Genomic DNA, 17,331 nt, shown 5'->3' on the forward strand with positions numbered 1-17,331 from the left:
ATATCACTACATATCTGGATATGGGAATATATCACTACATATCTGGATATGGGACTATATCACTACATATCTGGACATGGGAATATATCACAACATATCTGGTCATGGGAATATATCACAACATATCTGGACATGGGAATATATCACAACATATCTGGACATGGGAATATATCACAACATAGCTGGATATGGGACAATATCACTACATAGCTGGATATGGGAATATATCACAACATAGCTGGATATGGGAATATATCACAACATAGCTGGATATGGGAATATATCACTACATAGCTGGATATGGGAATATATCACAACATAGCTGGACATGGGAATATATCACAACATAGCTGGATATGGGACTATATCACTACATAGCTGGATATGGGAATATATCACTACATAGCTGGATATGGGAATATATCACAACATAGCTGGACATGGGAATATATCACAACATAGCTGGATATGGGAATATATCACTACATATCTGGATATGGGAATATATCACTACATATCTGGATATGGGAATATATCACTACATATCTGGATATGGGAATATATCACTACATATCTGGATATGGGAATATATCACTACATAGCTGGATATGGGAATATATCACAGCATAGCTGGACATGGGAATATATCACAACATATCTGGACATGGGAATATATCACAACATAGCTGGATATGGGACTATATCACAACATAGCTGGATATGGGAATATATCACTACATATCTGGATATGGGAATATATCACTACATAGCTGGATATGGGAATATATCACAGCATAGCTGGATATGGGAATATATCACAACATAGCTGGACATGGGAATATATCACAACATATCTGGACATGGGAATATATCACAACATAGCTGGATATGGGAATATATCACTACATATCTGGATATGGGAATATATCACTACATAGCTGGATATGGGAATATATCACAGCATAGCTGGATATGGGAATATATCACAACATAGCTGGACATGGGAATATATCACAACATATCTGGACATGGGAATATATCACAACATAGCTGGATATGGGACTATATCACTACATATCTGGATATGGGAATATATCACAACATAGCTGGATATGGGAATATATCACAACATAGCTGGATATGGGAATATATCACAACATAGCTGGGTATGGGACTATATCAGTACATAGCTGGGTATGGGACTATATTATTATTATTATTATTATTATTATTATTATTATTTATTATTATAGCGCCATTTATTCCATGGCGCTTTACAAGTGAAAGAGGGTATACGTACAACAATCATTAACAGTACAAGACAGACTGGTATAGGAGGAGAGAGGACCCTGCACGCGAGGGCTCACAGTCTACAGGGAATGGGTGATGGTACAATAGGTGAGGACAGAGCTGGTTGCGCAGTGGTCTACTGGGCTGAGGGCTATTGTAGGTTGTAGGCTTGTTGGAAGAGGTGGGTCTTGAGGTTCCTCTTGAAGCTTTCCACGGTAGGGGAGAGTCTGATGTGCTGAGGTAGAGCGTTCCAGAGTATGGGGGATGCACGGGAGAAATCTTGTACACGATTGTGGGAAGAGGAAATAAGAGAGGAGCAGAGAAGGAGATCTTGTGAGGATCTAAGGTTGCGTGCAGGTAGGTACTGGGAGACTAGGTCACAGATGTAGGGAGGAGACAGGTTGTGCATGGCTTTGTATGTCATGGTTAATGTTTTGAACTGGAGTCGTTGGGCGATGGGAAGCCAGTGAAGGGATTGGCAGAGTGGCGAGGCTGGGGAGTAGCGAGGGGAGAGGTGGATTAAGCGGGCTGCAGAGTTTAGGATAGATTGGAGGGGTGCAAGAGTGTTGGAAGGGAGGCCAGAGAGCAGGAGGTTGCAGTAGTCGAGGCGGGAGATGATGAGGGCATGCACTAATGTTTTTGAAGATTCTTGGTTAAGAAAAGCACGGATCCGGGAGATATTTTTGAGTTGTAATCGGCATGAGTTGAAGAGGGCTTGGATGTGTGGCTTGAAGGATAGAGCAGAGTCGAGGGTTACTCCAAGGCAACGAGCTTGTGAGACTGGGGTGAGTGAGCAACCATCAAGTTTGATGGAAAGGCTTGTTGGAGGAGGTGAGTGAGGAGGAGGAAAGACAATAAACTCTGTTTTGTCCATGTTAAGTTTTAGGAATCGTGCAGAGAAGAAGGATGAAATATCACAACATAGCTGGGTATGGCACTATATCACAACATAGCTTGGTATGGGAATATATCACAACATAGCTGGATATGGGAATATATCACAACATAGCTTGATATGGGAATATATCACAACATAGCTGGATATGGGAATATATCACAACATAGCTGGATATGGGAATATATCACAACATAGCTGAATATGGGAATATATCACAACTTTACTGATAAATCGGTATGGGAATATATCATTACCACTACTAGATATGGGAATATATCACAACATTATTGGATATGGGAATATATCACGACATAGCTGGACATGGGAATATATCACAACATAGCTGAATATGGGAATATATCACAACTTTACTCATAAATCGGTATGGGAATATATCACAACATAGCTGGATATGGGAATATATCACAACTTTACTGATAAGTCGGTATGGGAATATATCATTACCACTACTAGATATGGGAATATATCACAACATTATTGGATATGGGAATATATCATAACATAGCTGGATATGGGAATATATCACAACATAACTGCATATGGGGATATATCAGAAAATAACTGGATATGAGAATATATCACGACATAACTGGATAAGGGAATATATCACAACATAACTGGATATGGGATTATATCACAACATAGCTGGATATGGGACTATATCACAATATGACTGGATATGGGAATATATCACAATATGACTGGATATGGGAATATATCACAATATAACTGGATATGGGGATATATCACGACATACAGTAACTATATATGGGAATATATCAGAACATTACTAGATATGTGAATTAATGACGACATTACCAGATATAGGAATATATCATGACATGATTAGATATGGCAATAAGGCAATGATGGCCCGGGACCGCAGTCTCCGCCATGTTTTCGCTCGGTCACAGCGTCACAGATCATCAGCTTATTACATCCCGCGCAGTGTCACGGTATATCAGTATACAGTAATAGTGATCACAGGTTCAAATAATCTATAAAGACAAAAAATAACTAAAAAGTTAAAAAAGTTTTGAAAAATAGTAAAAAAACAATAAAAATCCAAGTGTAAATCCCCTCCTTCCATTACAAAAATAAAGATAAAACACTGAAGGATGAAAAAAGAGATGGCTATTGGAACAAAACAACCCCCTCCAACAAAAATGGGAATCGTCCTGGTTATCCAGGGGTTAATAGGTGATCGAGGGCAGCCTGGCCGTGAGAGGGTTAATTATACAGCCGTCCACGTCGTCGTGTTCCACTTTGCAGCAAAGGGTTAATCGCAGAGCAAGAAAACCTGACCACGTGACCAGTCATGTGACAGGTTTTTCATCACAAGGGGAGAAAAGTCGCAAAACAGGGCGTGGCTTGGTAATTAAGTAGGCGTATGTAAAATTGTGGGCGTGGCGTTTATGACTTTGGTGGTGCGAGGATGGGCGTGGTTTTGCCGCCTCCTTCCTCCATGCTCGGTGCTGGCTGCCAGGCGTATACAGGAGGGAGGTGGGAGGAGAAGGAAGAGGCGAGAGGGGACAGCTCCGGCACGGCTCCGGCACCAGCAGCAACTTCTCCGGGGTTTATTACTGACGCCAGCGGAGAGCAGCCCTCCTGCATCCCCAGCCGCCACCACTGCATGAGTCCATGGATTACATGGTATGTGCCTCCCCCCCTAGTGCTGGCAATGGTGCAGGCCGTCCCCTGCAGCCCAGAGCACACGCTCCAGCGCCTGCACCTGCCTCATTTACCTGCTGATGGCCCCTAATGAGGGCAGCTCCTCCAACCCATGGCCAGAGCCGCAGGGGGTATGGTGCCCAGTCACTCAGATATTGTGCCCAGGACCATGGTGGTGGCCCCTAATGAGGGCACTGCCTGGAACAGTGTGGGCAGCAATCCTCCGACCACCCATGGCCAGAGCTGCAGGGGGTATGGTGCCCAGTCACTCAGATATTGTGCCCAGGACCATGGTGGTGGCCCCTAATGAGGGCACTGCCTGGAACAGTGTGGGCAGCAATCCTCCGACCACCCATGGCCAGAGCTGCAGGGGGTATGGTGCCCAGTCACTCAGTGTGCCCAGGACCATGGGTGGTGGCCCCTAATGAGGGCACTGTCTGGCACAGTGAGAGCAGCTCCCCTCCGACCACCCATGGCCACCATCATGACCACCCATCATACTCTGTAGGGTGTATGATGCCCAGTCACTCTGCTCTTCTGCCTAGGACCATGGGTGGTGGACCCTAATGTGGGCACTGCCTGGCACAGTGTGGGCAGCCCCCCCCCAGCTCACCCATAGCCAGAGCTGTAGGGGGTATGGTGCCCAGTCACTCAGATATTGTGCCCTGGACAATGGTGGTGGCCCCTAATGAGGGCACTGCCTGGCACAGTGTGGGCACCTCTCCTCCGACCACCCATGGCCAGAGCTGCAGGGGGTATGGTGCCCAGTCACTCAGTGTGCCCAGGACCATGGTGGTGGCCCCTAATGAGGGCACTGCCTGGCACACTGGGCAGCAATCCTCCGACCACCCATGGCCAGAGCTGCAGGGGGTATGGTGCCCAGTCACTCAACTCTTGTGCCCAGGACCATGGTGGTGGCCTCTGAGGGCACTGCCAGACACAGTGTGGGCAGCTCCCATCCGACCACCCATGGTCACCATCATGACCACCCATCATACCCTGTAGGGTGTATGATGCCCAGTCACTCTGCTCTTCTGCCCAGGACCATGGGTGGTGAATCCTAATGAGGGCACTGCCAGGCACAGTGTGGGCAGCCCCCCCTCGCAGCTCACCCATAGCCAGAGCTGTAGGGTGTTTGGTGCCCAGTCACTCAGATCTTGTGCCCAGAACCTTGGTGGTGACCCCTAATGATGGCACTACCTGGCACAGTTTGGGCAGCTCTTGGCAGCCCCCCTCCGACCAACCATGGCCAGAACAGTAGGGTATATGGTGCCCAGTTACTCAGCTCTTGTGCCTGGGACCATGGCCGTGGCCCTTAATATGGGCATTGCTTGGTGCAGGGTGGGCATTGTCTAGTGCAGTTGGCAGCCCCTCTGCCCTCCGATAGCCTGAGCTGCAGGGTGTACGGTTCTTAGCCACTCATCTCTTGTGCCCAGGACCATGGCCGGTGGCCCAGTCTTGCTAGGATTGGGTGGGGGCCCATCTATGTCATGTGACCACAGGGCGGATTTATGGGGATATAGTAAAGTTCTGCATATTTCCGATGTACCCTTGTGTTTTCGTGTCTCGCGGCTTCCACGATCTTTGCTGTCGGGGTTGGATCATTTCGCGGCTGGTATCTGTATGGTATTCCGTGTGTGCAGGCCTCTGTGAGCGCTGTATCGCGGCTGGTATCTACGGTATTCCGCGTGGGCAGTCCTCTGTGAGCGCTGTATTGCGGCTGGTATCTGTATGGTATTCCGTGTGTGCAGGCCTCTGTGAGCGCTGTACCGCGGTGTCGGTGAACCTTCCGTTGTGGGTCCGGCTGTGGTAGGTTTTAGCTCGGGCCGTGTTCACACTTCTCGTCACACGTTTCGTTGGTCAGTTTAGGGGATTCATGTGCAAAACTAATCAAAACTGTGAATTGAAGGTGGAAATATTCTGTGTGCGAAGCCCGGACCCCCATAATAATCAAGGGGATTTTCTTACATTTCTATCCGTTAATGGATCCGTTCTGCTGTCATCTCTCAGATACAACTCACTGTGGCGCGTCCAGTGTCTGATATATGGGGTCCTCAGCATTCTTAGAGTGGGGGGCCCCGTTCTGTGTGATGGCGGTCGTTCTGTCACCATCTTATCAAACGTTGCTGTGTAATATAAAGTATGGGTAGGATTTATCAAAATTGGAACATGTGGGACTGGGACCTGGCGTCCACAGCACCCACCGGTGGGGGGAAGGAAACTAAAACCTGTGCTCGCTGTGGATCAGGGAGTGTGTTCGATCTTGGGGGGGGAAAAAGAAAACCGTTGTGTGCTGCTAAGTCCAGTCCTCCGGGAGCATATATGGTGGCTCCTGTGTGTACTAAGGCCCAGCCACTCCATAGAGACGTGGGGCTTAAGAAATGGCAGTGCCGGGGGAGGGTGCAGCCACGGAAGTGACCACGGAGGGGTGTAGGGCACTGGATCAGCGGGATTATGTATGTTCATCCCTAGGAGTAACCTTTTAACTTTGCAGAGAGCAGAGAGTTCAGTAAATGGATCTGTAAGGTCTGAGTATGGGCCCCGCTTCCTCGGCTCATAGGACGACTGATCACACTTGGAGGGGCACGGCGCCCGATCCTGATAGACAAAAGCTTCTGCACAAATGTTTAAGCAATTGGCAAGAGTCTCTTCTATCAATACTTCACTATGACTTGGTGAAACGTTTGAGTGACTCCCTTTAGACATCTGTTGTGTGAGTGCAAATCTGATAATCGCCGTAAAGTTGAACTTAAAGGGAACCTGTCACCAGTTTTTTGTCCGGTGGCCACCACCACTGGGCTCTTATATACAGTATTCTAACATGCTGTATATAAGATCCCAGGCTGCTGTGTAGAACATATACTTTATAATACTCACCTAAACTGGTCGCTGTGGTGGATGTGGGTCAAATGGACGTCTTCGTCCTCCGGTGCCTCCTCTTTCGGCCATCTTTGTCTTCCATCTTCTGAAGCCGCGGTACATGATGTGTCCAACGTCATCCACACTCGCCAGCATTCAGGTCCTGAGCAGCGCAGATCAAAGTATTGTAGTGCGCTTGCGCTGGACCGGTGAGTGTGTATGACGTAGACGCGTCATGCACACAGGCTTCAGAAGGAGGACGAAGATGGCCGAAAGAGGCGGCGCTGGCACCGGAGGACGAAAACACCCGTTTGAACCAAATCCACCGCAGCGACCGGTTTAAGTGAGTATTATAAAGTGTTTATGTTCTACACAGTGGCCTGGGCTCTTATATACATCATGTTGGGGCTCGTGCGCACACTGCATCCTGACCAGTGCAGAAAATGCGCACCTGCTGGCAGACTTGACACTGCGTTTTGACAAAAAGAATGCATTCAAAACGCATGTATTTTGGATGCATTTTTGTTATTGCGATCCCCCGGCAATTCAGCTCTGCTACATGCCCACGACAGCAGACACAGCTGCGTGGAGCTGACAGAGCAGTTGTGGTCTGTGGCCACTCGCTGTCAGCTTCATGTAGCAGAGCTGAAAGCATCGTGGGACCTCATGTGGATTACGTCAGACCTGGAGGGGTATTTGGGGATTAATAAAATAGTGAAAGAGGGTGGTTTTTTGTCTTTTATTCCAAATAAAGGATTTTTTCGGCTGTATGTGTTTTCTTAAACTTACAAGTTAATCATGGAAGGTATCTCGGGGAAGACGCCTGCCAGGATTAACCTAGGACTTAGTGGCAGCTATGGGCTGCTTCCATTAACTCCTTATTACCCCGATTGCCACCGCACCAGGGCAATTCGGGATGAGCTGGGTAGAGTCTTGGGACTGTCGCATCTAGGTATGTGGCAATTCTGGGCGGCCGATATTGTTAGGCTGGGGGGCTCCCCATAACGTGGAACTCCCCAGCCTGAGAGTACCAGCTTTAGCCATGTGGCTTTATCTTGACTGGTATCAAAATTGGGGGGGGAGGGGAACGGGAACCTCATGTTTTTTTTTTTTTTTCCCCACTTCAACATACATAGAAATTGAGGCAAAAGCTGTATTGTTTGTTTGTTTTTTTTTTTAATTTTTTTTTCTCCCCAGAGATGCAGATTTTGTGCATAAATTTCTGCAACCAAATACTCAGTGTACGCACATATCCTAAGACATTGAAAGCAGCAGCAGAGACTGCAACCGGGGGACCGGGATTTTCCGAATTTGGAAAGCCTCTTCTAAGCATCAGTGAACTACATCTGATTGTGTCAGTTTGAGCCTCCAGAGGGCTGTATATTTTTAAGCACGTTTTTGTGGTCCTCCTGCCAAGATGATGTGCAAAACCTCTTAGTTGAGCAGCCGGCTTGTATTTGCTTCCGACAACACTGATAATTGTGCGGTTACAACTGTAGAACAAGTTGTCAGGAGGTTTTCCCGAATGTGATCAAATTCAATTAAAGGGAACCTCTCAGGTGCAATGTGCACCTAGGACCACAAGCAGTTCTGGGTGTATATTGCTAATCCCTGCTTAACTGTCCCTGTATACACTAACATAGATAAAGGGATCTTTAGAAAAAGTATTTCTAAAGATCCTTTGTGATATGCTAATGAGAGCAGGGACTAGTCATGAGGGCGTTACTTCCTGCATTCATTCTGCCCTATTAGCATGTTGGCACACCCACAGGTATGTGCTAACATGCTATTCAATGCCCATTGCCCAGCGTCATCAGCAGTGTAATGCGTACCTGTGTACATTGTCACCAAGAGGGCGGATGAGTCACAGGGATAGAACGCTCTTGTGACTAGTCCCCTCGCTCATTAGCATATCATAAAGGATCTTTAGAAATATTTTTTCGCTGATAATTCCGCATGAACAATTGACATGCAGTAATGTCGGACTGCGGGAAATCCGCAGCATTGATGCAGCACTCACCAAACCCTATAGGATAACATGGGGGAGTGTCTGTACTTGCGTATACTCACGGATTTATCTGGAAAATCTAGAAAATCCGTGGGTTTTCCACAGCAAAATCCGCAGGTTTAACGCAGCAAAATCCGCAGGTATGTTCTCCCGTGGGCACATAGCTTTACTGGCAAAAGGAAACAATCTGTACAAACCTTTCTTATAGATGTGTGTGGTGTTATTTTATATGAATGTCAGCTCTTGTGTCCAGCCCGTGTACCCATTACTTCATGTTTTATGTTATCTGCATGGTACTATAGATGGGGCAATGGAAGACGTGAAGCACAAGGGACCTGGGATTGGCTTCGGGGCCTGGGATCGGCGGCCCCTTCGTGGAGGATTGTTTTTTTTTTTTGCCTCGTTTATACCACTCGGGCATTGACCTCATCACTTGTGTCTGGGGTTTCTCTCCCACCAGTACGGTTCATTTTAGGTTGCAAAACAAGTTTGTCCAAGGCTGTAATGAGGGGTTAGAGGTTCGGGGAGTTCATCTAACACTCGGGCCATAAATCTTCGGGATTGTCAGAGCTTGTTCTGATGCTGCCGTCTTATCAAAAGGATTCTTCCAGCCGTCATCTTATGTGAAGTCCTAAAGGGGATTAGAAAACCATGACTGCTTTCTACCAAAATCCTCAGCACACCTGCCCATGTGTTGTCCGTTGCCATCAATGGAGCCAAGCTGTGCTGTGTAATTGGAAGAATGCCACCATTTTTTTTCTTTTTTATCCTGTTCAATCTATTTCTAGGAGTTGTTGGCTTAGAACACAGACCCCTTTTTGATTAGGAAGGTCGCCCAACCAAGTGGATCAGCGATGTTATCAGTGTCTGAAGTGGCAGTGTTTTCATTCTCTGCAGCGCTACCTCTGGAGAATTGGGGTATTACGTGGTTGAGTGGCTCCCTGTGTGTAATGAGTGCTCCAGAGAAGGGGAGAGAGGTGCTCTATTCTGACAAAAAAGTCCTGAATGTGTTTTTTTTTTTTGGGGGGGTTGATGTGATGTGATAGTGATGAGAGAGCATTACCATGCTTAGGTGCTCGGGCCTCATAACCAGCAGTCGGAAGCTCAGACAGGCTCCACTCGTGTACCGCATGTAATGGAAGTCAATGTGGAACTTGAACATTTTTCGGGAGATTCCCCCCCCCCCCCCCCCCCCCCCCGAAAAATGCTACTCGAGTTGAGCCTGTCTGAGCGTCAAACTATTTGTTACAAGTACCGAGCACTCAAGCATGGTAGTGTCGCTCATCACCAATGATAGTATTAACTCTTCTGAAAATAGGTTTTCTAAATCAGATACCACTTTAGGCCTCTGCCACACTCACGTGAATTTCACGCACGTGCCGAGAGACACGTATTTTCCCTGCGTGTTGTGTGCAGGTAAGTACGTGTCTCTGGTACGTGCGTGACACGTGTGTTCTACGTGTGCTATCCGCGATAGCACACGTAGAATCAGTAATTATTATACTCACCTGGTCCTTCCTGATGTCCGCGCTGCTGTCCGTGGTGCTGATCCTCGGTCTCCAGCCCTCCCGTCTCCCCTCTGCTGCTGCTGCCAGGCTGTGAAGTGAATATTCAATGAGAATAATGAGCGGCGGTCGGCAGCAAGAGGCAGCAGCGGCAGAGACAGGAGGGCTGGAGAAGGTGAGTTAATGTTTTTTTTTTTTTTAACTGACATGTGTGTTTTCTCCGGCGCGTGTCACACGGGACCGCATCCACACTACACCCGTGTGGTGCGGGTGCGGGCCGTGTGACACCCGTGCTGCCGGCGAAAAACCGGACATGTCAGCGCTTTGAAAATCGCACACACGTACAAACGCACACGGACACACGTTCCGTGTGGTTTTACGTGTGTGTGCCTGCTACAATAGGGTAGCATTGGTTAAAGTGTCTCCGTGCCGCCGGTACGTGTAAAAAATGACAAACACGTGCCGGAGGCACGGATGTGTGGCACAGGCCTTAAAGAGTAGCTAAACGTGGTAGACAGATGATAGTCGTGATGAGTCAACATCATTTGTGGAGGACAGATGATTGACGACGTGATGGGTCAACATTAGATTTAGAGAACAGATTATGGCAGACATGGGTCAACATCAGATATGGAGGACAGATGATGGCAGGGATGGGTCAACGTTGTCTGGTGTGGAGGACAGATGACGGCAGGGATGGGTCAGTGTTGGGTGTGGAGAACAGATGGTGGCAAGGATGGGTCAACATCGGGTGCAGAGAACACATGATTGCAGGGATGGGTGAACATTGGGTTTGGAGAACAGATGATGGAATAAAAATAAGTGAAGCACAGGGTGGTTTAACATTCAATGGATATTCAAAAGATACAGCAATGGAAGGAAGAGGATTCAGATAAACAGTGTTAAGTGGAATGGTATGTCGGCTGTGGCTTATGATACAGAAACAATCATGCTCCACACACCAAAGATAATGCAGCCCTCCTATGTGAACCACATAGACAAAACGGTGCACATTATTGTTCCCCCTAAAAGTGAATGGCATGATGGTCAGTAGAGATAGTATGAATCTATTTGCAGAGCCTGGTCCAGCGACCATCTCCGTAACATGTGGCCACTAGACAGGAGCCCTAAAAGTAACCTCCTGTTTAAAAACATCCCCATCTCCTCTTGCGATTAGTCTGCCTAGTGTGACATCATCACACATGAGACATTGTGCCACGCCTAGATAATGAAAAGAACAGCCATGGATGTCATTATATGGAGGCACTTAGGGCTCCCATCTGGTGGCCATAGATTACTGACTTTACTGCAAGATCAAGTTCTGTCCATCCATTTGCACTATGGCTCCATTCACACTGGATCATGGGGCGTTCTTGGGATTAGGTGGAAGAGCAAGTGGTCGGACGGGCACCCATCATATGTGATGTGCGGTGATTTAACCCCTTCAATATCTTGAGTTGTGTAGTGATTCCTCAACTATTAACGCACACAGTTCCGTTTTTGTGCATTAGTTTTATTCCAATCCGGTGCCCTAATTCATGGTCTTGTTCCATTTACAAAACAGGACTGCCACGGAAACACCATCACATGTCTCAACACTGGCAGAAAACTAGCCAGGTCTTTCACCGGGAAGGAACAACCACAGGAAGGGCAGTCTCCAGTCAAGGAAACCGCCTATGGCAAAATATGGTATCCATCCACAGACAGCTGTTTCGGGGTATTTGCCCCTCATCAGTGTGGAGTAGGAAACTGGCTAGTGGGAGCAATGCCTAGTAAAAGACTAGTATGCCTAAAAGTCTTTTACTAGGCATTGCTCCCACTAGCCAGTTTTCTACTCCACACTGATGAGGGGCAAATACCCCGAAACAGCTGTCTGTGGATGGATACCATATTTTGCCATAGGCGGTTTCCTTGACTGGAGACTGCCCTTCCTGTGGTTGTTCCTTCCCGATGAAAGACCTAGCTAGTTTCCTGCCAGCGTTGAGACATGTGATGGTGTTTCCGCGGCAGTCCTGTTTTGCATATTTTCCCAGGGGGTCTTGTTCTAGAATCACTGCGTTGAGAAACACGTGATGGTGTCTCCGTGGTGCTGAATGTTGATCTCCCTAAGGTCAATCATCCTTGCTTATGTTGTTCCATTTACAAGACCGTGCCTCATAGGTCGGCCTCTGATCTCATCCGCGGCCCTCACGCTGAGTAGTAACATGTTCCTAAGATGCAGACTTTAGTCATCCAGGACGAGCTGCATATTTAATACTAAAGACCAAATTCTAGCCCATCTCTGGGTATAGGAAGGTCTTTCGTTTTAGGCCATGTTCGCACATTGAGTATTGGTACTGTATTTTACCTCAGTATTTGTAGCCAAAACCAGGAGTGGGTGATAGAAACACGTCACCACTTATGTATTTATCATACTTTTCCTCTGACTGTCCCACTCCTGGTTTTGGCTATAAATACTGAGGTAAAAAACTCACCAAATACTCAATTTGTGAATGTGGCCTTAGGATGATCTCTGCTGGTTTGGGCCATAAACCTGAGCGGAAGCTAGATCTGCTCCTATGAATATCAGGTCTCGGTCAGGTGGCCGCACACACGGTGTACTAGTCCATGTCTGTGTGCAATCATGGCTGGCTTCTTCTCTCTCCACTTAGCGCCTTTCTGTCCTTCTTTCTCTGCAGCCTGATGCCTGGAGCTACTTAGCTCTTGGAAATTGCTGCTATTGCTTCCGGCAGACAAAAAAAAAAAGAATACAAATCACTCCTCCAGAAGGAAAACTCTGCGGTGCCACCGGCATCTAAAACTTGTCATGTTTTTAATTGCTTGTGGAGAACCACAAACTTTGCGCCAATGCAAGAAGCCATTAATGAGGATAGCAAATATTCTATACTGTAATACGGAGTTGCAGTCCTATACAAGTAGAAGCATGCAAAGGTGACCTCCTCATCTCAAACTATTGAAACAAAAGCAAACAGTGAGTATACCCCCCCACCCAAAAAGTCACTGTTTTCAGTAATTTCTCATATTGCCTTGAGCATCAATTCCAGCTGACGATGCCTCCTGCTGGTCACAAGTGGAGATATTGTCTGCGGAAGCATGGCATCCCACTCTTGCAGGACTGCCCTCTGGTCATTGAGGTTCTGGGGTACAGAACTACGGCCTCTACACGGTGACACGGCTGATCCCATAGGTTTTCTATGGGATTCAGGTCTGAAGAAAGTGCAGCTGCTCTATCTGAAGTTCCCCAGTCTCCAGCTGCCGTTCCCTAATGGAACGACGTTGATGAGCTGGAGCATTGTCGTCCATGAAGATGAAATTAGACCTGTATAGTTCATGCAGAGTCACAAGGACTGCATTAATGATGTTATTCCAGTAGTAGGATCTTGTCACTGCACCATTCACACAGTGTAGTTCTGTATTGACTAGACACACCTGCCCTCACGATAACACTACCAAAGGCTTGTCTGGTGGGAACAGTGACTGATATATAGCGCTCTTCTTGATGTGTTCCTTGTCGGTCATCATTTCTGCCGGACTGTGAATAAACTTTCAGCAGTGAACAGCACTGAGCCCCCACTGAGGCCCACTGGTCCCACCGCCAGTGTAGATGACGCCTGTGCCTGGTGATGCGGTCAGGGACACTTGCAGGTATTCTAGCACGCAGACCACGCTAATATAAATGGTTTTGAATGGTCTGAGGTGACACTTGGGGGCCTCTTTCTTCCCTTATATGTGCCTGGAGTTGAGATGGGGCATTCATAATCCAGTTCTGAAGGGCATTCGTCACAATGAAGCAGTCATCAGAGTGGAATGTGGCCAAAGATCGTCTACTTCTCTGCCTTTCTGTGACCTCCAGGCTCTCTGTATCTCTGTACAACCTGCTGATGACACTGTGTTCCTCAAAGCTCGGTGGCCACATCCATCAAAGAACATGGTATGTGAAGCCTCGGAATGGTAGGGTACTGCTGATCAATTGTTAGTGTCGTCGTCTTCTTATTATGTCAAACTGAACAGCATGAAGAGGAGAATTGTTTAATACCAATTGTGATTGAACCTCAAAATTTATTTGGTGGTTCGTCGATCAAACACTTGTGAATTTTGCCATTTGAAGGAGTTGTCCGGTCTAAAATAAGTCTGCAGTCACTGTAATTGCAGATCTATGCATCTTCCCAGTGCACGCGCTCTGTGCTGCAAGGATTCGCCAGTTTCTGAGCTCGGAATGGCAGACCGGCCACAATTGTGAAATATGCACGTTCCTGTCCAGAACCAACTAGTGGGCACAGCCTCCCCTAATACAAGTGTATTGAGCAAGACTGTGCCCCCTGGACGGTCACGCCCACTAGTCGGACATGCCAATGCTATACACTTGTCTGACGTGAGGCCGCACCCACTAGTCGGGTTCTGGCCGGGAACATGCATATTGCACAATTGTGGTCTCGTGACCGCCGTTCCTGGCTCAGAAACCGTCGAATCCTGTGTGAAGTGGGGGGATTCATAATTCTGCAGTTACATAATGACTGCAAACTTATCATTTTAGGCCGAAAAATCCTTCCAGCGATTGGTTTTGTTGAACATTATGCACCGCTTGTCTTTTATAGCCTCTGTGGGGCATTGTCTACTGCTCGCTGCAGAATGAGTTAACATAGAATCTGTCAGTGAGCGTGCTATGACTGACTGAAGGGAGGGTCTGCAACTCTATCTCTTTTTCTGAGCTCCTCTCAGCTGATTTATCGCCACAGACCCTAAAGTGAAACCCACTTTCAGGCATTTTTTTTTTTTTTTTTAATTTCCAAATACATGATTTTAAGTAAATAAAAACAAAATTGGCCCCATAGATGGACAACCCTTTTTTACTCTTAACTTCCACGGGATGAAAATCTGTCCTGATCATTTGCTCACAGGTGGATGATTTATTGCAGAACTGATAACTACTCATGGGCTTGGTCCTTGGCGATTTCCAGGTGCTGCAGGATAGTGACTCGAGTCACTGGTGTGTGGAGGTTTTGCAGTGCGGTTTGTGGCCTCGCTGCTCACTGCACCGTCTGAATCCAGATTGACGAACCGCGCACCTGGACAGATTCCCAACATTGGGAAGTTTTAATGAAGTGTCCAATCAAATACTGCAAGCAGTGATGTTAAAAATATAGAATTGGTACACAAGATACGTGTAGTTTGTGGGTGGACCCAGGTGGAGTCTACTTTTTAAGCAATGGTGGCTCTGGTGCACGGACTACCATATGGCTATATACCCTACATAGGAGCCATCGCTGGTATGGTAATCTGTTGGCACAAGGACTGAATGTGCCGGTTGAATAGTAGTAAAGGGAACCTCTGCCTAACACCATGGGTAGCACGATCATAGCCCGGCTGTGTGATTGCGTAGGGAGAGACCTCCTACCTCCCGGAGTGGGACAGGGAGAAGCCGGGGGCTGCACCGGAAAAGTCCGGTCTCTCCCTATAGTCCCTGGCCATCTTTTCTGACTTTGCTCTGGCTTTTCAAAGACATACCTGGCTGTAATCACGTAGACCGGCTCTCATCCATGCTGCCCGCGGTTCATGCTGCATGAATCTAATGACAGGTTCCTTTTTAATGTGTTTACCTAAATGTACACTACTTTAAAACTTAAAACAGTTTTATTCTTCTGTAATTGCTCCCTTTGGACCCTCCAGCGAGCCCCCCCTAGACACATGCCGTAAGATGCATAATCTGAGCAGGCTAGGTGCAAACGGGATGACCACCTGGCTCATGTGGGGAAAATGATGACTTGCCGTACATTGTCTCCGGTGGAAGAGATGGACTGGAAGAAAATGTTATCAGAGGTTTGGTATTAAGGGGTGGCAATGTTCTCAGTAAATTCACTATATAATAAATTTGCTTGAAATATAAAAATAATGATTTGGTGCTTTACATGTACAATCTCTTCTAAATAGTGTTTGTTCTGGGGGAGAATACAGTCATATGAAAAAGTTTGGGCACCCCTATTAATGTTAACCTTTTTTCTTTATAACAATTTGGGTTTTTGCAACAGCTATTTCAGTTTCATATATCTAATAACTGATGGACTGAGTAATATTTCTGGATTGAAATGAGGTTTATTGTACTAACAGAAAATGTGCAATCCACATTTAAACTAAATTTGACCGGTGCAAAAGTATGGACACCCTTATTAATTTCTTGATTGGAACACTGAAATGACTAGAGATGGGCGGACTCACAGATACCCTGGACCTGTGGGTCCCTGTGTTTTTTTTTTTTTTTTTTTTTTAAAAATCCGGGTCCAGTCCGGAATCCAGCCCCCATATAAGTCTATGGGTAACAGAATTTGGAGATTAAAAATGGTGGTAGAAAGGATAGGGGAATGAGAGTAAGCGCGCTGTACTTACAAAGGCTCTGGCATGGCTGTACACCGCTCCCAGGCCTTGCATTCACTTCCTGGGCCACTAATTACTACTCATGCATATGCACTGCTTTCCATGCCCACCAGCACCAGTGATTGGTAGCAGTCAGATGCGCCCCCACCCTGATTGGTTCCATGTCAGCTGACATGGAACCAATCAGAGGTGCTAGGACGGCCGGTGGGCGGGGAAAGCAGTGTAACTGAAGGAGTCCATACACTCTCTAGCATCTATCGTGTGCCTAGAATGTACGGGCTCATTCCAGGTATGATGTAATTTGTCATGTGATAGGGGGCATGTTCAAAATGCAGCCCTGTGTTTTCCAGATGGAAAAAAAATTTTTTCTTAGTCCACGTGGGCATGGAGTTCTTATAATAGAAGCTGGGGTGGACAAAGCTGAACGTCTAATAAACCAGGAGGCTCAAGATGTCAGGATGAACAAATCTGCTCATCCTGAGCCTCAAGGTTCATGAATAGATGTACAGCAGTCCTCTGTGCAAGCCCCCTTGCATTATTATAGCTGACCGGAGGATTATAGTGGACTCCTCACAGATGAGTGCTGCATGTCTTGTGAACCAGTAGGCTCAGGATGAAGAGATCTGCTCATCCTGAGCCTCCTGGTTTATCCATAGATGTGCAGCACTTTAACAGTGACAGTGCCGGCAGGAGGGTGCGGGCTGCATCCC

The 17,331-nt window shown here is 46.9% G+C and overlaps 1 protein-coding gene across 2 annotated transcripts in view; it reads left to right on the forward strand.

The window, feature by feature from the left end:
* Positions 1 to 3,698: 3,698 nt before the first annotated feature.
* The window catches only part of ARL15 (ARF like GTPase 15), a 381,074-nt gene continuing 367,441 nt past the window's right edge, over positions 3,699 to 17,331 (forward strand). For both annotated transcript variants that reach the window (XM_075342828.1, XM_075342833.1), the window contains exon 1: positions 3,699 to 3,862. In XM_075342828.1, the coding sequence (XP_075198943.1) occupies positions 3,851 to 3,862 (12 nt within the window). In that variant the 5' untranslated portion in view covers positions 3,699 to 3,850. The remainder of the gene's footprint in view (positions 3,863 to 17,331) is intronic.

This window comes from Anomaloglossus baeobatrachus, chromosome 1 (genome assembly GCF_048569485.1).
Source record: "Anomaloglossus baeobatrachus isolate aAnoBae1 chromosome 1, aAnoBae1.hap1, whole genome shotgun sequence".
Lineage (NCBI taxonomy): Eukaryota > Metazoa > Chordata > Amphibia > Anura > Aromobatidae > Anomaloglossus > Anomaloglossus baeobatrachus.